Source organism: Parasteatoda tepidariorum, chromosome 2 (genome assembly GCF_043381705.1).
Source record: "Parasteatoda tepidariorum isolate YZ-2023 chromosome 2, CAS_Ptep_4.0, whole genome shotgun sequence".
Lineage (NCBI taxonomy): Eukaryota > Metazoa > Arthropoda > Arachnida > Araneae > Theridiidae > Parasteatoda > Parasteatoda tepidariorum.
This window is the reverse complement of record NC_092205.1, coordinates 959,827-984,212: the sequence shown is the minus strand read 5'-3', so window position 1 is coordinate 984,212 and position 24,386 is coordinate 959,827. Positions and strand designations below refer to the sequence as shown.

General features: G+C 27.8%; 1 protein-coding gene across 2 annotated transcripts in view; it reads left to right on the top strand.

Moving 5' to 3' along the window:
• Positions 1–24,386, top strand: part of LOC107454320 (serine-rich adhesin for platelets) — a 66,948-nt gene that overhangs the window by 26,550 nt on the left and 16,012 nt on the right. Inside the window, exons 1-3 of one of the 2 annotated variants that reach the window (XM_016071478.3) lie at positions 4,123–4,402; positions 10,444–10,518; positions 23,880–23,924. In XM_016071478.3, the coding sequence (XP_015926964.2) occupies positions 4,390–4,402; positions 10,444–10,518; positions 23,880–23,924 (133 nt within the window). In that variant the 5' untranslated portion in view covers positions 4,123–4,389. Of the gene's footprint in view, positions 1–4,122; positions 4,403–10,443; positions 10,519–23,879; positions 23,925–24,386 lie in introns of those variants that run through there. The other variant, XM_016071477.3, reaches the window with a different exon arrangement.

Below are 24,386 nucleotides of genomic sequence, written 5' to 3'. Positions count from 1 at the left end.
ATATATATATGCAATTCTTTATACTTAGCCATAAGGTTCAAAATTTTATGGGTTTCAGGGATCGACAACAAATTGCGACGAAATAAAACAAGTATTTTTGAACTCCCTTTGCCAAGTAATCAAGCAAAAAAATAATAACTTATACCGATTACTTTGGTTGTTATTTTTAATAACTGCAAAAAATTTCATAAAACTATCTTTCATAAAACTATAGACATTTTTATAAAAGAAATTATTTTTTTTGTCTTACTTTTTTTTACTGTAACTTTAAAAATATTCAATAAAACTAAACAAAATTTTTTGAGCAATTTAAAATTAATNGTACGACTGGAACCGGTTTACATCATTCTCTGTTAGTATTTAATGCGGGACCGATGGTTTTCGCATGTCTCTTGCTGATTAACGTGCTCCAAAAAGAACTGCCGGAACCATCCGGAGTTTTGTCCACATCCCCTCCCTAGTGGAGTGTGGATGTGAACTGTTATAACCACCAACCTACCTTTAAATAAACCTTTTGAGAACTTATTATGGCTGACGACTGAATTATTAAAGGTGAATACAACAATCATAACTGGGATGTAGCCCTGTTATTATATATATATATATATATATATCATTCTTCAACATTAATAAGGATTAGATTACCTTATTTGAATCATACCAGTTTTTAGATCCATATTTTTGTTCCAGATCACCAAATTATCATGTAATTAAATTTGAAATGGATAATTTTGCACTATTAGTAGGATTTAAAAAGGCAGTTGATTACGCTTTTTATGTGTGCAGATTATTATCATGATAATTTGGTGTAACTTTGCTGCTGTAGTGTATATATATATATAAATCAAATTACTGGTTCGTTCAATCTCTTCTAACAGAGGAAGTTTTTTAATTTCCTTTGATTTTTAATCAGCATAAAGTTAATAACAGTTGTTATACTGTTTATCAATAAAATCAATAAATATCATAATATTGCTTATCACTAAAATATTTTTATCCATAATTTAAAGGTACTTTTAGTATTTATTAATCATCCATTCTAACTTTTATTAATATGATTATTATTCCAAATGAAAGGCTTAAAACTGGAAGCTGTGTTTCTTTGTAATAAAGTAATCCTATGATATTACTTTATTATGTAACATTCTATGATAAACGTATTTTTCTAAACATATCACCCGCTTTAGAATTATTAAACAGTAAATAAGTTATATTTACTTTTATTATAAGTTTTGCGTAAATCTGTATCAAATCAACGTATGCAATTAAAATAACGAATAAAAAATTTCTTAAAATTGTAAGGAATTAATTTCCCCCAGTATTTCTAAATGATCTCTTTGGAGAAATAAAGTTTAAAGATTTCTTTAAAAACAAAAATTTGAATAGAAATTTTAAGAAGTGAAATCCCAGATGAGATTGCATTATTAATCATGCAAAATTATTTAAATAACTGTCGGGGATTAAATTTTATCACCATATTATCGGGAATTCAATCTGAAGAATAAAATTTTTGTAACCTTCAAGAAATGAAGAAAAAAATAACTGTTGCAATCGTTGGGATTTTTGAGTGAAGCGAGCAGTGGATAGCAGGGCTAAAGAGAATAGAAGGGCTGGTTCACTCCTTTGAAGTAGCTTTCGCCGCGCAAAATCCTCCGATTTTCTCTAGTGACGTCACTTTGGCGCAAACCTCGCACTTTTACTTCAAGAACGGAACGTTTGGCCGTACTAGCTCTAACTAATATTGGAGCATTTCTTTTTGCGAGATATTCTAAGACATTTGTTATTTTTTATAATAAGTTTCCTCAGTTTTTGCAGTGAATTTACAAGAATTTAAAACTATTATCGAAATGCCAGTTATCCCTAGAGTNTAAGTCATTAAGATAATAAAAAAGGTACTCATTTTATCCTTAATGCAAAGTTTTTAAACTGCAATAGAACAGTAAAAAAAAACCATTTCATTTTTCCACAAATATTTATATATTTAAGAATGTATAAATAATTCATGAACTCAATAGCTTAATGATGCATATAGTAATATTTGTTTAAACGAATTAGGGCTTTTGATTTTTTAATCTACTAGGGAAAAATATATTAAAAAAAGAAAGATTTAACGAAAATTTTGTTTCTTTCCTTAAGAAATAGTGTTTGACGAAAAACTATTTTAATGGAAAAATACTATGGAGTTTTCATAAAACATAGCACACGTTTAAGCGATAATGTTATTCTTAAATTAGGGAAATAAAATTTTAATTTCCATTTTCAATTTATTCTCAGAACTAAGTATTCCAAAATTTTGTAAATGATAGAAAATATTTTATCCTTGCTATGTTGAAAATCAGCATAAAATATTGATTGTATTGATATGTATTTAAGTATATTATAGTACTGTAAAAGATTCTATGTGCTGCTTGGCAACAGATATTATTTATCTTTAAAATAATTTTTTTTGCCAAATTTGTAACTGATTGCGTCATTATTATAACAATTAAAACAATTAATGCAATTTATTAATATTTTGTATAATAATAAATTATTCAGATGCGTAATAAATGAATAATTTTTTATGCATAACATATTTTTAGCTTAGCCTTTGAAATAAAAAAAAGAAGGTAAATTTCAAACTAAAAAAAATAATAATAATAAAAACGACGATTTAAGGGGCACGTTGGAGTATTTTTGATGTATTTGATAGCGTTAAATAATAATGCAATTAAATTGCCTAATATCTTCAATAAATCTGTCTTTGCCCCAGCATTTAACATTAAATGCGATTATAAACAATACCAGAGAATGATAACATCCGAATTCGGAGAATCTGAAATAATTACAGGAAATATACGAGTTTTATAAGTGATTTTAACTTTTCTAATTCTCTTAAAAGCTCAGAAGCCATCATTCATGTGGTATTACAAAGTTCTGCAAGAACTTTGATGAACTACTCTCAATTTAAATAGAGCATTCTAGTCTGAACAATCAAGATTTTGCGCAGTTTAATGCTTACTAAGCGAACTAAATTGCGTCTAAGCAGATTCCAACATTTTAGTGAATATTTATGACTTCCTTAAGTGCGGTTACAATTTCTCCCAAGAGAAAACAAGAAAATATGAGTAGATTTGAATTAGTGGAATTGGGAAAGCATGCTTCTCATTGTATTTGTTTTAACCATTTGCAATAAGAACAGCATTTTTACTAGTGGTTTTAAACTAACTAAATGGAAAAAAAATGATAAAACTTAAGATTTATCCTTTTATTAATTGTTTTATCCCTCTAGACCAGAGACAGCCAAACTTTTTTGACCATCGACCCTCAAAAATTTCATAATTCTCTTATCGACCTCTCTATACAAAAATGATAATAAATAAATGAAAATTCCATGTTTTTTAACATGGAATTTTCTGACAAAATCAAACAAAATATACTGACAAAATCAAACTTTTACATAAATTAATGAGAAGTATTGTATTGGATGAAGCTTGACTATATTAGTAATGCTTGATTAGAAATTTTCAGGATATTTTTGCGTCACATTTATGTTCGTCCAAGATTTACTCTTAGTAAAATTATTAAATAGTATCTTTGCTTGAAGGCCAATAAATAATTCAAGAGCTTCATCTTTGCGAATGAGTGTAGAGATTTTCAACTAGAGCAGAATGGAGCTATATATATATATATATATATATATGTGTGTGTGTGTGTGTGTGTAAAGTGATTGTGAAATGATTATTATATAAATCTAAGGGGAAAATATGCCTTATTGACGATAATGGGCGCACCTTGCAAGTCTTTTTTAAAAGTTTTCCGATTTTTTAAGTTTTATATTAATACATTTTTATTGTAATAAATGCCATTTTTTTATTCTATGTTTTAATAAAACCAATTGTTTTTCGTAATTTTCTTCGCGTTTATTGTTTTATATAAAACTTTTATATATTCTTTTGAAGCGAATACTATTATGTTGGAAAAAGACTATGAACACTATGCACCCGGATCTCTTAAATGAAGTTCTTTAATAATAGATCTAAAATGCAAATGCCCAATGAAAAGCAAGCTGGGGGTGGTTCAAATCTCACTCTCTTCCCCTCCTTTTCCTGCCTATAAAAACCCTTTACGAGATGCATGAACGCTAAGACAGGTTTTGTTATTACCAGCAGTTGAGTATCTGAAGTGTTTGACCAAGGAGGGGAGAAGAGTGCTACTGGTTTTTTGTGTCATAAGGGAGCACCCGTGAGTCACTCACTGGATTTTCATCTTCATCTTCTCTTTAAGAGAGAACATTTTTTAAAGCCATTCGAAAGGTCGGTTTTGGCAAGGAATGGTGGTTGCTCTCTATTTGAGTAACCTCTGAGATAACTTATTTTTTACTTTGTTTTGGAATTTATTGTTTCAAATATGCTTCACAACAGTGAGTAGATTTCTTTTTTCTTTTAAAAATATCATTTAATTACAATACCAATTTTGTTTATGAAATGTTTTTTATTTTATCAATTTTGCATTTAAGAATTTCTTTTAATAAATTTTTTTTTTCAGTTTTGCTTATAAAACGTTTTCTTTACTTCGTGAAGTTTGTGTGTTTTGTTTTCTTTAGTTTGTGAAATTACTATACTAGCTTAATATAAAACTTTTAAATTTAAATAAATGATAAAGTTTGTATTCTGCTTTGGTTTTTAAAATTTTTGTATCTATTCAATTAAGAAAACTTTCCTATCAAATTGGTCAACAAGATTTTTTTTCTTTTATAATACAAAGTTTATTAACCTACAACTTTATCTAAAATGAATTTATATATTTCTTTACAATGATTAAGTTTACACAAATTTTACATCAATTTAATTTATGAAATTTTCATATCAAATTTATTTATGAGCTTTTTATATTTGGGTTATTTACAGAGTTTTTTTAAAATATAATACATCAGTGTTACCTGCTATAAAATATTTATGCTATAAATAGTTAAGCTAGAAAATATTTACTTGAATTATACAATTTAAACACAAAAAATAAAATGCATGATATTTATTTATATTTGAACAAAAATAACGATTTATGTCAAGTAAGCCAACAATGTTTAAAAAATAAATAAGTAAGAAAACTAAGTATAATATATTCCTTGACAAATTATTGTTGTTGTTATACATATATTACTCTGATTCTGCTTTCATTTTACGTTTCAAGTATCCAAAATTGAATGGTTTTTAATGTACATTTATCTATTTATGAATTAAATAATGCAGTTTTCAGAGTAAAAGAAATATTAGTCGTTAATAGTCTATTATTGGTTTTGTTGGTGAACTACTGGTTTTGTTGGTGAACTAATGGTTTTGTTGAGGCAACTATTGGTTGCCTCAACAACCAATAGTTGTTGAGTCTATGAGTCAGCACCTATTTTCACATTGACAACCAGTTAGATATTTGCTGTAATCTTGGGATTAGCCAAGGTTGCTTTGTTTAGTTTTGCTATCATATTTATCACTGAACAGAGTTTTAAGATTAAATACATATACTCAAGGAATGAAAATGATTTAATATAATGTTGATTTCCATAAATATACAAAACTGGTGATTTAACAACGGGCTAAATTATTTCGTCGAAGCAATTAACGATCTGAGAATCTAATGATCAATGATCTGATCGTTAAATGAAATAAATATAATTATAATGTTTAGCTCTAGTTCCTAAACGCCGAGTTTGCTGATATGAAATTTGTACAGTTCGATCAGATTATAATAATTTTTTTACTGCAACATATTTGATAAAATAAGTTGATACAGAGAACGCAGACCATTTGTCACCTTGTTTAAAACCAAAAGGTATTTAGTGAATTGAATTTTTATGTAATGAAGATAAATAAAACAACTCAATTAAGCAGTCGAATCAAAAAATTTTGCATTTTACAGAGTGAAACAGAAAAAGAGTATTAGGATTGTCAATAATTGAACTAGCGTTTACATAATTATCAAAAAATAAAGTGTCATAAACCACTATTCAAGCAAAAAATTTGGAGAAAACTATCAAGCAAAAACAAGAAACTTTTGTGTTAGTAATGGATACTGATGATAAATTCTTTTTCTGATAGTCTGGATTCGCATAAGCTGCGTATGAAACTTCAAAACAAAAATTTCAAAGTATTAGATAAATAACTGCGCACTCAAGTTTTAAAAAAATGCTATTCTAACCAATTAAAAAGTAAATGGGGTTATCTATGTAAGATACTTGTACTTGCGAACTACAATCGCTAAGGCATCAAAGGGATTTTGAACTACTTAAAAATTATGAAGAGTATATGTAGAAAATATATATTTAAAAAATATGCAGAGGTGTGCTTGACGAGTACGAGTTATACCCTTCGAGTTAGTGCCTTTCTGCGATGCATTATTTTCTTTTCCGGGCCATTGTACGGCTTTTTTTTCAAATCCTTATCGAAGTAAAAAACTCTTTCATTCATTGGTCCTTAGAAGGTAGCAAAATAAAACTTCATGACTATTGATAAAATATAGCGTTAAAAACGGCTTTAAAAATCTTTCTCTTTTACTGAATACATTTTAACGAGGGAAAAAAAATTTCCACTTTCACTCCTAGATTTTAGGATTGATGTATCTAAAGTTTATAGAATTATGAACGATATACATAGGTTGATCAGATACTTTAACTCATTCAATGATGTTACTAATTATCTGATTTTGAAATTTTATAACGTGATTATTTCTTAATACTTTCGAAAACTAGCCAGCTAAACCCCATCACAAAGATAAGTAAAATAAAAAATATATACACCTCTTTCATATGCTTTGAAATTCTGTTGACTACTGCTGAAAAATGAATGTCAAGGGAAAAGAAATTTTATAAACCATCCATTTTAACCAATATTTGAAACAATCAGATAAAGTAAACAGCAATATTTTTTGTCAACATGTTAATATTTCAATACTTTTTATTATTGATAACACTATATTAAGACTTAGGACTGTTGAATTATATGCTTATATAAAGTGAATTATAATTAATGAAAGAAACATATTTCTAAAGTAAATAATATTAAGTTATAAATAATTTTTAAAAAAAACTTTTGCATGGAATTACGAATTTAGATACGTTAGTTTAACTATGTCGTGAAGATATTTTTTGGTTAACTTAATAGATCTTAAGAGAAATGCGCAAAAGTAAGCTTAACCGACCTCTTTCCTAACTAAATTGTAAGGAAAACAAAACAAGCAAACAAAACCATCGAAAAAGAAATATTCGGGGAAAGCAAGTTACTGTTAATGATTTTGTTAACTAATTTAAATTCAAGCAGTGGATCAAAAGTTATTTCCATGTTTTGTTCCTTTACACACTGTGTATCACGTTTAATATAATTTCAATTTGTTTTAAACAATCGTCATAGTGAAATTAAAAACTACAAACAATTTATTGTATGATGTTTGAGCGAAAAATGTTTAACGAAAATAATGTTAAATAAAAATGTATAAAACTTCTATAACAGATTTTTAGTTATATTAGGGTGGTCGGTCTTCTATTTTGCCTCTTTCTTTAAGTAATTTTCCACTATTACAAATTCTCTACGAATAATTTTAAAAATAAATAAAAAAAATATCTGTCTGTTTTTTGATGCAGGGTGGTCTAAAAGTCCTTGACAGAGTTTAGAATTCCATTAAGAAAGAAAGCACACAAAAAGAAAAAAAGAAAATTGCATAAGTTTAAAGCAGACGAGGGAAGTGGCGGCTTTTTCAATAATAATAATAATAATAATTTACCATCTAAACTACTCATCCTAGACATTAGAAAAGTGGCTCGCTGTTTCTGTAGTTCTCAGATCCTGACAATTTCATGGATATTTTGATTTAAGGGTTGCTTATTTAAAAAAAAGTGAAAATAAAACTTTTTTCAATTCTAACTTGATTGAGCTGAATTAAATTCACACGAAAGAAATCATGCAGTAAGTAAAAGAATGCCTTTAACGCCTCATTTGGTCCAAAATAAAAAATTTTTATAGGTTTTGTTTACTGTGGTGAGATAAATATCACAAACAAAAGTTTTTCTTACAGTTAGAAATTTTCTAATGATTCAAATATCTTCAACGTTTGAGGAGTTAATCGTTTAATGTCGAATGGGTTTTAATTGTTTGATGGATTCAATTCATAATTTTCACGTGACGTCATTATTCCGCATTTAGCAATAGTTCTTGTAACACTATTTAAAATATTTCTATCAGAAAATGAACTGCAATAAAAAAGTTAAAATCTCAAAGAATGATAAAATACAATTTCTACTGAATGCGTCTTCATCGTTCTGCTTAAAATGCACTCATCACATTTCTGAATGAATAGTTCATATAGATTTTTATTCTAGTGAAAAAGTGACAAAAATAGTAGTTGTCGATTAGGCATCGGAAAATATTTCGTATCTACATTAGAAATTTGTTTTCAAATCATTTGAATTGAACACAAAATTGATTATTTACAACAAAAAGAGAACGAAGGAATATCCTCTCTTAAGATGATTCAAGTCTGTTTTTTAACGGCAGCGTTGTCAGAACAGAATGCGAAAAAGTACCGTGTCGCGGAACTGACAATGAATTAAAAACAAGTTTTTGTATTTATCTATTTTGCTTCCAAATATCAAACACCACTTCGACGATAGGGGTGGCTGAAAATCATAAATTTATTAATACAATTATTATTTCTCTAAAAACTTGCCAACTTTTTAGCGCGTATCATCTCACCTCCAGCTTCCAACTATATTCATACTGTTAAAAATTCTCATAATTTTGTTTTCAAACCCCTCAAACAAAACTCTCTTTTCTTATTACCCATTTCTAGTCTTATTGAGCATTTAAAATGATTGTTGTCACTATTCTTTTTATTGAAATTGAAGATATTTTCTTCCTTTTCAATTCATGTATTAAGCAAAATACTTTATAATTCAAAGTTAATTTCTATAAGAAAATTGAGGCAATAAATGTGCAATTCCCATTCTTTGTGACATGCATTGCTTCGAGAAAAAAAATTTTAGATTGTTCAAATGTGAAAAAAGGTATGTTGACAGTACGTTTTTCATAGTAGACGTTGATTTCCAAGAATTACTTTTTATTGTCAACTCGGTTGACCCCAACATTCAATTTATTATAGATGCGGAAATTAATTTTACTTTACCTATTTTAGATCTTTTTGTTACCCTTTTTCCATCTCTCGTAAACATTTGCCTCACTCCTTCTAGTCACCCTAAATATCATCAAAATTAATGCATTTTATACTGTTGTTTTCCGTGCTTTTCTTCTGAACTTCCGCTTTGCTTGCTCTTCTATAATCGATTCAGCTCATTCCATCCACTCTTCTAATCCTTACACAGAACTTCTCTTCTTTTATATAAAATAGCTTCGTTTTGGTTTTAAAGTCTTTTTAGGCCTGTTCATCTTTTAAAAGTCCTTTGATAATCTTTAGGGCACTCCTTGTCAGTGCAACCTTAGCTACAGCGGACAAATTAGGCGCACTTTAAAATTTAGACTTAATCAACACGATAGATGCGTCCGTTATCAAAAATACGAGAAATCATCACTCGCTGCACATTGTTGGAATCTTGGGAATAAATTCAATTTCGACAATGCCAGCCTTATTTCCCGTTCAGTCACTTTAGCTCAGCTTGATGCCCTGGAATTTTGTTTTATTCATATGAATGCTGATTCCCTTGTTAACGGCATTAGTTCCTCATTACCTCACCATAGCATTTACTCTGATTTGCTTCTCTCGGCCACTGTGCTTTTCCTGTTCTATTTTTCATCTTTTTTTCTCTCTCTCTCGGCTACTGTGGTTTTCGAGTTTAATTTCTCACCTTTATTTTTTTTTTCATCTTTCATCAGCGACTTTATGTTTTATATTTCAAATTATTTTTTGCTTCTTCTCATTTAGGTCAGGTAAGTCTTGAAAATAGGAGTCTCTCTTTGAGCGCTTGAAATATATCGACAGTTATTTTTAATTTATATATTTTTGAAGTGAATGACGTTCTTAATCAGGTAACATACTATCATTTATATTCGATGAAATAAAGCCGATTCTGTCTTCATTTGAACAAAGGCTTACCGAGTTTAATTTAATTCAATATATATATTATAAATGTAACTTCAATTTTGAAGTTACGATTTAAGAAGTCGGTAAATAATTCTATCCTTTAATGTGATTGGAAATTTCATTGAGTATTTGAGTAAAAAGTAAGTTCACATCATAAATAATCTACATGATCATTGTTATTGTATGTTGCGTATGGTAAAATCTAGATAATAATAATTTTTATAGCGTTTGAAAATGCTTCCATCGGTAAATAAATGAATAAAAATAATTCTTCAAAATGTTCGAGCAACTGGATAAAAAAAGTATTTCAGCAATTATAAACTGGAAATATAAAACAAATCGTAATAAGTTTTCGTTGATGTGTCTTTATTTATTTTTCAGGTAGAGACAGAGTCTTAAGCTTCCTCATACCTTTAGTTCTAATTGCTGCTGCCACTTGGTTGCCAACAAAAGGCCGTAAGTAATTCTAATTATTCACGCGAATAAATGCATGCTCAATCGGTCATTTACCCTTTAATCCACGGAAAAATATTTTTTTTAATTAAATAAAGTTTAAAATAAAATTTAAAGAGAAACCTAAATCTGAAAGTGAATTATTTATTTATATCTTAAGTACTTTTGAAGAACAAAATAGCATCAAAAATATAAGAAAATATAACTGTCGGTTTATGTCAGTTTTCTTAAAGAAACATTTACAGAGTTCTACATAAACTTAACTTCAAAAAAAAAGAGAAAGTCGCTTTTGTTACGGTTTTTTTTCTCCGGCTAAAAACAATTTAGTCCTGTTTATAACAAACAGAAACAGTAATAATAAAGGAATTACCATGCTTCTACGGAATTACCAAGAAGATATATTTTGATAAATAAAGCTTTACCAAGTCATTATAAGGATACCTGAATAATCTCCTACGCTGTAAACAATTCTAGATCAAATTACGGTATAAAGTACCGGTACTTTGTGAGCATCTTCCACAAAATTCATTTTTACTGTAAAATATTATACCGTAAGGTTTACAGTAACATTTACAGCAATGAAAGGTATTCGGTGATTTTACGGTAATTATTACTCTAAAAATTACGATGTATCAGATTTTTTTCTTCTATAACATTTTCCGGTAAAATTGGATTTTAGGGTAAAAACTACCGGCACCTTGAGTTCTGGTACTTTTTCCTGCAATTTGATCCTGAGGTTTTTACAGTGTACGCCTTCAGGGAAATGGAGATAATTAAAAGAATTTAATTTCTTCTTTTTATTCCGATTAATTTTTCACGCTAAATCGGATGAGACCATTTTCAGGATGATAGAACCAAGAGATAAGAAATTGTAAGCGTTTTGTGTACAAAACCTATTGACGCATCTGATATTGCTTTCTAAACAAGTAGACATTGTTTAATATCTATTTCTTAACGCCAAATTGAATGAAGCTATTCACAAGTTTTTAAAGTTTGTATGTCTACTATTGACATTACTTATGTACACAGTCTTTCCATCAAAAGTACATTTTCCGATGAAATGCTTTATACTTTAGTGAGTTGTTAGGATTTATATTACATTGATTTCTTCATAATAAGTGCAATTAAAAAATAGTGCCAGTCATTCGAAGGAGAAAAAAAAACATTTTAACTTTTATGAAACCTTTTGATTCATGTTTGGCCCCATTCGATTATACTATTTATCTTAACGATTCCTGTTTTGTAACGAAAATTACCTCACAAAATATACCTTACATGTTCAGATAGTTCCTGGATAGCACTGTAAAGTGCACACAAATACCTGCCAAACGAAGTACTTTTTATGCGCAGGAACTCTTGTAACTTATGAACTATTGTTTTATACTGACTTGTGCATGGTCTCATTCCGTTTTAACAATAAATAGGAAACAATTTTATTTAGATAGCAACATCAGATGCGCTAGCAGGTACAAGTACACATTTGTACTTACTTTAACATAAAAAGTTTTTAACTTCTAAACAATTAGTCCTATCGTCTCAAGATAGGTCTTATTCGATTTAGCAAGAAAGCATAAGTACAGCGGTAACAATGCATCTATTAGCCATATTTACTAGTTATTCAATTCTTTCCCTTAAATCACCCCCCCTTCTCTTAAATAAGGGAACAGAGGAGAGAAGGGAAAGTATCATTTATACAGTTTCAGGTATATTTAAGATAATTTTCAGTGAAAAAATCTTAAGTATTGATTTTTCCGAAGTCTCATTTGACTCGACTCATTGAGAAATTTTATAATAAATTTTTATGCTAAGATATTTGCCACAACTGGGCGAACATAGCAAAAAAATTAAAAATTGATTCAATATTTTTTGAAAAAAAGGTACTTTAAAGTTGCGCCATTTTATCATGAGCTGGAATAGAACATTTGGTTCGCTGTAATTAGGTCTATGTTAGTAGAATTCAAGTTGTTCATTACAACTTAACATATTATGCTGTTACTTATTTCTACAAATATCAATTCAATATTTTGGTGCAATAATCTTATAAGGATAAACTATCAAAAATTTCTATAATTTTGTTTTTCCATTTTTCTGGATATATTTTTCCCCTTGAAAGCTTATTTTAACATTTTAAAAGGGAAAAAAAAGATGCGTAAGTCGATTTTTTTCTGTGCACAAAGAGCCAACAATCTTAGGTAATGAAATTAAAGAACAAAGAACAAAGAAATTATTCAAGATTTCTGAAATGGTAAGGTTTCATAAAAACATTTTTTTTAATTAATCATCTTTCAGGCTGCTTCTGTAATATATTAAGAAACGAGATTGAGGCTGGGCTAGCTTTACGACAATTTCATTGACTGTTTAACTTTTACACATACTCCGACAATTATTTTTTTACTTAAATTTACCCTAAAACAATTTTTAATATATATATATAATCGATTCAGCTCATTCCATCCACTCTTCTAATCCTTACACAGAACTTCTCTTCTTTTATATAAAATAGCTTCGTTTTGGTTTTAAAGTCTTTTTAGGCCTGTTCATCTTTTAAAAGTCCTTTGATAATCTTTAGGGCACTCCTTGTCAGTGCAACCTTAGCTACAGCGGACAAATTAGGCGCACTTTAAAATTTAGTCTTAATCAACACGATAGATACGTCCGTTATCAAAAATACGAGAAATCATCACTTGCTGCACATTGTTGGAATCTTGGGAATAAATTCAATTTCGACAATGCCAGCCTTATTTCCCGTTCAGTCACTTTAGCTCAGCTTGATGCCCTGGAATTTTGTTTTATTCATATGAATGCTGATTCCCTTGTTAACGGCATTAGTTCCTCATTACCTCACCATAGCATTTACTCTGATTTGCTTCTCTCGGCCACTGTGCTTTTCCTGTTCTATTTTTCATCTTTTTTTCTCTCTCTCTCGGCTACTGTGGTTTTCGAGTTTAATTTCTCACCTTTATTTTTTTTTTCATCTTTCATCAGCGACTTTATGTTTTATATTTCAAATTATTTTTTGCTTCTTCTCATTTAGGTCAGGTAAGTCTTGAAAATAGGAGTCTCTCTTTGAGCGCTTGAAATATATCGACAGTTATTTTTAATTTATATATTTTTGAAGTGAATGACGTTCTTAATCAGGTAACATACTATCATTTATATTCGATGAAATAAAGCCGATTCTGTCTTCATTTGAACAAAGGCTTACCGAGTTTAATTTAATTCAATATATATATTATAAATGTAACTTCAATTTTGAAGTTATGATTTGAGAAGTAAATAATTCTATCCTTTAATGTGATTGGAAATTTCATTGAGTATTTGAGTAAAAAGTAAGTTCANTGAGTTCTATATACTTGTAGCTTATGCGCAGTTAATAAAACTTATTAATTTTCTTCGTTTTTCTCTTTGTTTTTATTGTGCTATATATATATATATAAATGAAATAAATAAATCGCTTTTTTATAAACTTTTTCCTCAAAGTTGCTTTACATATTTGTCACTTGAGTGCATGACCAATTGAATATTGACTCATGTAACAAGAGGTTAAAACAATTCTTTCCATGAAAGTGAAAGGAATTAAAAAAAAAAAATCGTTTTATTCGTAATATACAAACAGGTTTCCAGTTGACTTTCTCTCAGCAGTTATTTATCGAAGGGTTTTCATTCGGGTTCGAGGGTCACAGACAGGTGAATTCATTGTTGCCCATCGGCACAGACTTCTAAAAGTCATCCATTATTATTAGTGGCGTCATGTTGGCAACGACCTGGGGCGTATGTTTATGGTATTATAAGATCTCGAATAAAAAGCATTCTTGGTGTATGGCATTACTCAAGGACGTCCAAGGTTCAAAATAATGAAATTAAAGTATGTAACGCCCAATGCTGTTCAACTGGGAAATGACTGACGTCACATTAATTTAATTTTTCATTTTGTTTATCATATTAGTACCGCACTATCTTTACTAAATAGTTTCTTTGTATTTGTTAAAATAAATTTTAAAAATTAACGTGAAGTTCGTTGAAAAAGGTTAATTATAAATAATTTATTTTTGTTTTTCCCTTTATCAAGCAATTCTGTTGATCTGTTGAGAAAAATTTCAGAAATAAAATTGAGGTGAAATAAACTGTATTTTCATTCAAGAGGGTAAATTTGTGCTAGTTCGTCTTTTTCTTTCTTCTTCTCATACAAAAATGCTCTCTTTTACAAGTAGTACCTGTTTGTTGAGATTTATAAATTTTTTTACAATATTGAATTGTATTGGCATCAAATTTCATTTCGCCCCAAACAAAGTTTTCAGATTTATATAAAATGTTTTCTTCACTAAGTAGTTTGAGTTGATTTGTTGAGACAAATTTTAGAAATAAAATTGAAATAAAGTTGTCATTAGCGGTGCATTGAAACAACGCTCTGTTACTTTTCTGATTGGTTTTTCTTCCGTTCAAATGTTTAGATTACCTTTTTAGAAATAGTCAACAAGTAAATTTATTTGATTCTTATTATTTTTCTCATGATTTGCATAAATACATAGTTTCTGGCCTCCTTTTTTAAATTTTTACCGAGGGATTTGCAAACAATCCCGTTTTCCGGCTTTCTGCGACTCGGAGATTCGAACACAGTACCGAAATTTCGTTGCTGAAAAATTATAAATCATAGATTAAAACGTGCACTGTTATGGAAACAGCATTAGTATAAAATATGTTTCTTTTTTAAAAAAATAAGAAGACAAGCACTAGAAAAAGAAGTAGAACAAAAATAAAAATTGGAAAAAGTTAAACCTCGTTAAACTCTCTTAGTTTACGAGCAGAAGTTGAAAGAAACAAAAAGCAGACTAACCTAACTTATCAAATATTGAAGAAATATCACTGTCAGTGGTAATGCTAAACATGAATACGTAATTCTTTTTTCTTAAACGATATTTCAATTTCAAGGCTTTTAAATTCTATTACTAATACATTTTAATACTAAATATTAATTAATTGTTTCTATCTTTTTTTTGTTACGAAATTTAAACTCACAAGTTCCTTTAAATAAAAATCTCATTAAAAAAATTCAGTACTCGCTGCTTCCATGAATCAAAGGTTCTGCAGGTAATACGCATTAAGTGAATGGAATATCGTGAATATTATGCAAAGCTATAATTATTGAATAAGGTGTTATTATTTAGCATTTTATTTGGGTAATAAAAATTTGACAACCATTTAGAATTTAAATTAGTAGGAATGTGTCAACTCCGTAACCGAGAGGTTGTGTACCAACTCTGGGTTGAAGCTCCAAACGTACACAAATTATACACCCTTACAAAGGAAATTCATTGGGCCGCATATTTAATAATAACATAGTTTGATTTCGACTAAGTTGCTGATTATCCATCAGAGGCGCCATTGAGATAATTTATATATATANGTGTTACATAGATATTTGAAACTGAATTATTTTTATTTTATAAATAGTACTTAATCGTGTAAGTAAATTTCCTTGTATACTATTGTTTAACGTAAGTTATTTCTTAACATTGAGCAAAAGAAGAGAGTATTGTATAGTTTTAAGCATGAATTGAATATATATTTTGGTATACCATGAAAAACTTCTTTTTCGATTATATCATGTTATTATATTTCATTTTCCAATAATATTATCACTATTTTTTTCCAGTAATAATTTCAAAGCGATAAGAATTTGTCACTTTGATCTCCTATTTAGCAAAAAACTGTTTAGCTAATTAAAGTCTCCTGAAATGGACCTACAATTTCATTTTTTGGATAAAAACTATAATTATTTTTTAAAGAAAAAGAAGCATTAAATAAATTTTACTAAGGCATAAAATGTAATGTAAGATTTAGGAGGAAAATCTTAATTTTTATTGACAACTCCACTATAAAAAAATTTCCGATCAAATTTTGATATAGATAAGTACCGGCACTTTGGTTGGATCATCCAAAAAATTCCTGTTACCGTAAAATCCTCTTTTACCGTAAAATATTATGCCATTATTTTTACAGCAATATTTACTTAATTAGAGTTATTCAGTGATTTTAAGGTAATCATTACTGCAAAAATTACGGTAAATCAGATTTTTTTGTTTCGTAACAAGTTCCTGTAAAAAAAAATTGGCACCCTGAGTGCCTGTACTTTTTACCGTAATTTGATCTGAAATTTTCAAAGTGTATGCATATTTTTAATTTTCGGCCAATTTTTTGGGTCAGGTTAGTTATTCCAGGTTATTTGCAGGAAGACCAAAATCTTTTTCCATTTGTTTAAATAAAGGTTTGGATGTAACCATAGTAACACATTTTTATCGATTAAATTTTGAAAAATATTTATGGGAATCCCTTTAAAAATCCCTTTTTAACACATTTGAGTTAGTTTTAAGGAATTCATTCCAAATAATTTAATTTTTACAAAAATGTTTTTAAATTCATTAAAATAAGAATAACAAGAAAATATAAAGAAAGATAGTTACCAGCTTATGCGAGAAAGAACAATTTGATCTTCAAAAGTTATGAAAAAAAGTTGAGAAATTAGCCATTGGTTTTATTTTAGTAAATAAAAATGTTTATTTTTTAATCAAAGATATTTTTTTCAAAAGACAAAAAAATTAGATTCGACCGGAGTTCAAGGACCTCAATGATTTTTCTTAAACTTTTTTGGAAAGTTTATTTCTTCATTTAATTATGATTACTTCTAGAGACGCATTTGTTTCTAGGGTTGATTGCCCTCTTTAAGCTCTCTTCTAATCTTTCAGCATGCAAATGATTATTTTTATCTTTTAAAAATGTTGCTTTTAGTGTGGAACTTTTCTCTTACATGAATGAAATGATTTAATGAAGCCTCGGAAAATGTCTTCAAATATTTAAAGTTAAAAAGAATATATAAACCATGGTATATGTGAATGACATTTATCCTGATTAGTTTGTTTTGAAAATAGAATACTCTTTTTTTTTAAACTGGACAACTTTAAAACAGATTTGCAGTATGTTTTCAATAAAAACAACTGCTAATCCTGAATTATGGGAATTTACATACATATAAAACTTATTATTTTAATTTTATGAGCTTATTTTTCAGTTTTTTCCATGTATTTAGTACTTATTTAATGTATTATTGAAATAATCTGCATTTATAGTGATCATAAAGCTAAGAGTTCATTATGAACTGAACATCGTGATGCTGAATTACGACAATATAAAAAAGCTCAAATTTGGCAAAATAAGTTACCCATAGGGTGTTTTTATGATCAAGCGAGATAAAATGCAACAGTAAAAATATATAATATGCAAAGCGAATTAAATGGTTGCTCATAAATGTTATAAAAAGATAATTGCAGAAATGTAAAAAAAAGTAGATTTGAAAAAATTATTCACCATAGGAAACATAGAACAGTGCAAAAATGCTTCCTTTTAAAGCGTTGTACAAAGAGAATTTTAATGAAGCAATAGATTTATTAGTCGCATAGATGAGTTTTAGATGATGAGTGCTCGCATTTTTCATTGTTAGAGATATGCATGATTATTTAAAAGGGGATGTTGCATCAAAAGCAGTTAAATACGATAGCATTAAATTTGAATACGATAGTAAGCAATTAAATCAGATAAGACTTAACAACTCATGAACACAAATAAAGTTATAAAAGGGAATTATGTGCTTACCATGGCAATTTTAAAATATATAAAATAAAACAAATAAAAAAATATTTACGAAAAGAATAAAGCTAAAATTTAATTTCTTTAATTTAAATTTCTTACATGAAGATGAAAAAAACAGCCATTTCATTATTTTCAATGTTAGTTACCACTTCTGAAAATATATAAACTTAGTTAACATTTCATAAACTGACTAAATATTTTCTTTTTATTTCTTCCTTTCTTTTGTTTTTCAGCGTCATATCTATATTGGGATTGATCATTTTGAGCCGAACTTTTCTTTAAATTCCTCCCACAAAATTTTTCAAACCGCCATTCAGGTGTAAATAAATGATGGGATGATATAGTTACATCTTTGATTCCATTCAAAAACTGTTGACTGCAATGAAATGCTTCACTTGGAGCTATCTTCCCCACTCATACAAAACTTGATTAAATATTTCAGTGAAAATTACTCTTTTGTTCTCTCATTCCTTTGAGTCGAACAAAACGTTCAAAGAAAAAAAAATTAAAAATTTGAAGTAGTTTTTACATTTTACTTATTAATATTTCATCATAAAATGCTGCATTAAAGATGCCAGTTTAAAAAAATTAAAAATTTAACTTTTCTTTTTTTTAAATCTTTTTTTTTTTTTTTTTTTTTGGCTAAACGCTTTTTTCCATTATCATATTTCATATTCAATAATCACTTCAATAATCTGGCACCGCTTCATCGGTTCTGCCTCTGTTCCGAAAGGCACTTTTATTTTCACAAACGAAAGCAATTTACAATTTATAACTATGTTGGGAGGAATAGAATAGTGTTGTATACGTGAAAATTCAGCACAATTTCAGATAAATACAAAAAAAAATATTTATAGGCGTTTTTTCTACAATGATTACATTGGAATCCATTTTAAAGTATTTTTATTCTAACTACTTGGTTTTAAAAAAAATTAAATTTGTTAATACTTTATTAAAATAGAGTGGAATATATAATAAATACAGAATACAGTTAATGTATATTAAAAAAAGGTATTAAAATGCGTGGCAACTGAAATTATGTGCGTAGATTTCAAATAGATGAAAGAATTCTTCGTTGAGTTTATCACTTTCAGTTTCTTTTGATAGTAAAATTTTAAGCAACTGACGACGTGTAAAGGATTTAAATTGAAACACCAAAATTCATGACATGTGGAGGAATTTCGTGTCTCGTGCACCAGAGGGAAGTTAGCCTGAAGCAATAAGTCGGTAAACACGATTCAATTAAAGCTGCAGAGTTTGCGTAACTATGAGTCAATGGCCCAGGTTAGAATGGCGCCATATTACTTTGTCTCTCTTCATTCTGTTTTCGTGGTACCCGAGTAACCTGCATGCTTTAGCATACTGACATCCCGCGGGGAAGAAGTGTGAAATAATGGAACAATATTTCGTTGTAATTTTCAAAGAAGGCTAATAAAGCATTGGTACACATTTATGACCCGATAGCTTGCTACGGATGCGTTTTGAGGGAAGCAATTAAGCGCATCTCTTTTACGTTATAATAAAGAAAACGCTCTAATGCGAAACAGCCTTTAGTTAATCAACTTTTTACAACTTAGACAAATGCAAGGTTAATAGAATTTATTAACAATACATACTTTAGAATTTGAACTTCCCATTGAAAAAAAAATGGCCATGAAACATTTGCACAGATTTCAAACTCTAAATTTTGAGAGAATGAAAATATGCTTTTTTATAACGTAGAAAAACAAATAATATCCATTTTGTATTTTTTCTAGGGATGATGCTTTATTACATTCCCTTTTTCACATAAGTTTATAGTGTCAAAAAAAATGTTGTTATTAAATAATTATTAAGTTAAAATGTTTTTTATAATTGTGTGTGAGTTTTAATGAAATAAAATGTAACATTTAAAACAATCCTTTCAAAAAAGTTTAAATAATTTTCAGTAGTGAATAGTCCATCAAAATAATAGTAGAATACATTTGAGGTTCACATATTATTAAACAGATTGGTTAAATTTTGCTTATAGATGTTCTCCTAAAGCAAATAATTATAACAAAACAGTACATTGCTTACAACAAGCATATGATAAGAAAAACTAGCGCTGCATTTTGTGTGAGTAATGCTTGTTATAAGATAGAGTTGCTCAAAAAATGTTGCATTTAAAGTTCAATGCATTTTCACGAAGCCTTTTAAATCAGCAAAAATATTGAAACCCCCAACATAATTTTGAGCAACAAAAAATATTTAATTTCCTGTATTCTTTTAAAAATGTTCATTTTAATGTTAACCTTTCGTTCATTTACACGAAATACAGGACGCACGTATTTAATCAACACAAACTGAAATCAAGAAAATGATTTTTTATACTAATTAAATTGAGAATTTAAAAAAATTACTTTTAAATACGATATTATTAAATCATTATTGTTTTATGAAAGTAAAGACACTGGAGGAATCTTTTGGGAAGTGTGAAAAGACAGTGATTTGAGTGTCATTAAAAAAGTGAAGGTAACGGTATACCAAGACTTTTCAACAAAATTCAAATCTCACGATTTTTTGCTCAAGCCGTAACAAATTCTTTTCACCCTTCACACTCCCTTTATTATTTCTATTCGTGTTTCTACAGATATAAAAATGCATTAAAGTGAGGGTCATTGACCGTGAAATGAACTGACAAAAAATAAGCACCGAACAAAATATTTCCATCCTATAATTACTAACCACACATATGAATAAAATACCTGCATCTAATCTTCATTGTATGGAAGAGTTGCAAAATGTGCTTTTTTCTAAGGAGGAGCAGCAGAAAAAATGTGCATTAAAAGAGTTTGCTTAGATTGCCGAATATTATTACTTCTCTAATTCGTGTTTACAAACATTGAGTATAGATCGTGCCATTTATGTACCCCGAGGTAAAAATATTTCGTTGGATGATACAGCTTTGTCTAAGGTTCGGTTGTTCCGTAATGATTTGGTGAAGTTGAAACTAAAGACAATAAATTTTTAGAGAGTATTTAAAATAATAATGAATTTATGAAATAAGCAATTTCTTAATAAATTCAGGCTTAGCATTTAATTTGCGTCTTACACCAAGAAATAAGTTTTACAAAAATGAAATAACATTGAATTCGTTTATTGGGAGCACTGATTGAACGGGATTTCTAAAAAAAAAGGTTGGTTTAATATAAAAAAACAAGTAATATGAAAAATAAAAAAAAATTAAAGTTAATTCCGACTTAAGTCAACAAAGAAAATTTTTATTTTAGTTACTTTTTATTAAATAATTAAAATTGTTTCTCGAAAATTAATTCTAAATCTAATCTGAAGTTAATTAATTAAATTTAATTAATAAATTAATATTTGAAAAAACTATATTAACTTCAAGTATCATCCACTGCAAAAATTTAAAAAAATAAATTATAACTTGAGTGGATCAATAAAAAGTATTTTATGAACTATTGAAAAAGATATATGAATATATATATCGGGAGAGTGTAAACTAATTGTATCAGACAAAGTATAAATTGGGAGACGTGGACAACACGTGCTACCCACGTAATTTTCTTCATTGAATAAGCGAATATAAAATAATTAAATATTGAAATGTGCATAATGAACTATTTTTTTTTGTTCAAATCGAGTATAACATAAATACATAAATCATAATATAACATGAATACATAATATAACATAAATACATAATATAACATAAATACAATATAACATAAATACACGATAAGTAAACATTTCTTGCTTTTGTAGATCATTTTAAGGCATGGTTTCAATCGACTGAGTAACCTGATTTAACGATCGATTTGTGTCTGTCCTCACAATCCTCGTTTTAAACGAGATGGACTGCAAATAGTTTGTAAACATAAAGAAATAAATTAATTCACGTTATAAACACACAAAAAATATTATATAATGCATCATGTTAGTTTATTAAGCCATATTAATTTTCCGAGCAACAATTCACTTTTTGCTGCACTTTCACAGCAAAACTTTCTTAAATAAAATTAGACAAATAAAACTGATAAAATGTAATTGATAATTTTGCAAGGAATGCTAATGATTTTCCTATCTGTTCTGACAATAAACTTTTAAAGCTATCTTTATGTATTTCTATTGTAAGTATGTTTCAAAAAACTGAAAATTTACAGTACAGTCTTAGTGACAGTCTATATTTGTACTTTAAGATCTTTCTTAATGTAGCTCAAACGAAGAATAATAGTCATTGACACTCCCTATTAATAAACTTTTATAAATTGTCAATAAGCATTACATTGTGTAGTGAACATAACATTAATATTTTTGCTTAAAAATATTTATTTTTATAACAAGTTAACTGTTTGAAACACAACGTCTAGGATTTTTAAATAAGTTTTCTAATAATAAATTGGAACACCTTAATAAAAAAAATTAAAACAAATGAAAGAGAACAATAAAAATTATATTTCAATATAAATTATCATTTCTTATCACCCATCACGTTAAATATACAACAACAACAACGATGTTAATTTTAATTTTAGATTTTGTTTGCACCTTTATTTATTACATTTATTTTAATAAATAAATGTGACATTTTTCCATTTAAAAGCAGTAATAAACATGTAGCATATTTAAAAATTTTAAATAATCATGTTTGAAAAATGTCAATTTCAAATGTTTATAGTTAGGTATTTATATGCTATACAAACTAAGTGATAGAAAAATATAATATAATCATTAAGAGTAATATCTTTGCAATGAATTTCAGAGAGTTCAACAAATATGATAAGTTATATAAAATTGTATGTAATAAATTTTAATATTTAGCTTTACCTATTTAATATATTTTAAATTCTAAACATTTATTCAATTTAAATGCTCCACTTGGCAAACTCCATTTTCACATCTATTTAGAAGTAAAATATAATCAAAAGTGAAATACTCATTATGCATTTCTGAAAAAAAAGGAAAGTTCCCTTTGGAGGCAGTTATAAATATGTAACATATTTTAAAGAATTAAAATATATTGAAAAATTCTATTTATCTCTAATCTGTACACGGTAAACATTAACTGTCTTACAGTAACGTGCAAAAGACATAAAACTATTGCATTACAGCAAGTAAGTGATCATGAAATAACTTAACAAACCATATGGAACTTAACCATTCCATAAATTCCATTGACTCGGTTTAGGTGCTTTAGACAAAAAAAAATTTTAATTTTGCGATTTTCTATTGAGATTGAATGATAGAATTGTTTAAGAAAATTTCACATAAATTTTCACACATCGAATTAAAGAGCAATAACAAAATGAAAATAATTTTGTGGAATGAAGCAAAAGTATAAAAAGAATTTCATTTTATATGTTATTAATGTATATTAATAACATGTAAAATTAAACTCTTTTTAATGCATTCCATTCATGCTTTTGTTCATATTTTCATGTTTCAAAAATATTGACATTTTTCAATGCAATTTATGAAAGTTGAAAACTATGTGGAATCACGTCATCATTAACTTTCACAAATCATTATGCAGAAATCCTATTTCGATATCAAAAATAATGAATTGATCTCTCCTTAATGAGATGGATTTCATCATTAGAATGATATTGTTGTATACCTTCTTCGTGTTTTTTTTAAGTAATGAGTAATTTTGTTAAAAAATTCATCGATATAATATATTATATGCATCTTTTTTTGAATTTTTTAAGAAATGAAATTTTATTTTTACTTTTTTATAGGTGTTATTCAGAAAAGAGCTGCTTTTTATATTGCAAATGAAACAAGTAAGAACTTTAATATAAGTTTAAATAAAAAGTCAAACTATCTGTTATATTTTCTATTTGTTATAATTCCATTTAAAAGAAAACGACAGATAGAAATTTAAAAAAAAAAATTTCTCCCTGAAAAAACTTCTTTCCTGGAAATGAGAAAGATGATTGTGGAGTGCTTTAAAGTAAAATATGCTTTCGTAAACTTTAAATAGCATTTTGTCAAAATCCTCTTATCGTATCCAAAATACTCCCAAACAATTTTGCTTAAATTTATGTAGTAGTTTCTTAATGAGATGGGATTATTTTCCCTTTATTAGGCAATTATAGCTTTTAATTATATATATATCTATATATATATATACACCACCCTAAAATCGTGGAGGTTACTTTCGATTTTTGACATTTTTTAAAATTTCACAAGAAATACTTGAAGGATTATTTTGTAACTTTAGAAGCGTTCAGTTTATGCCATTT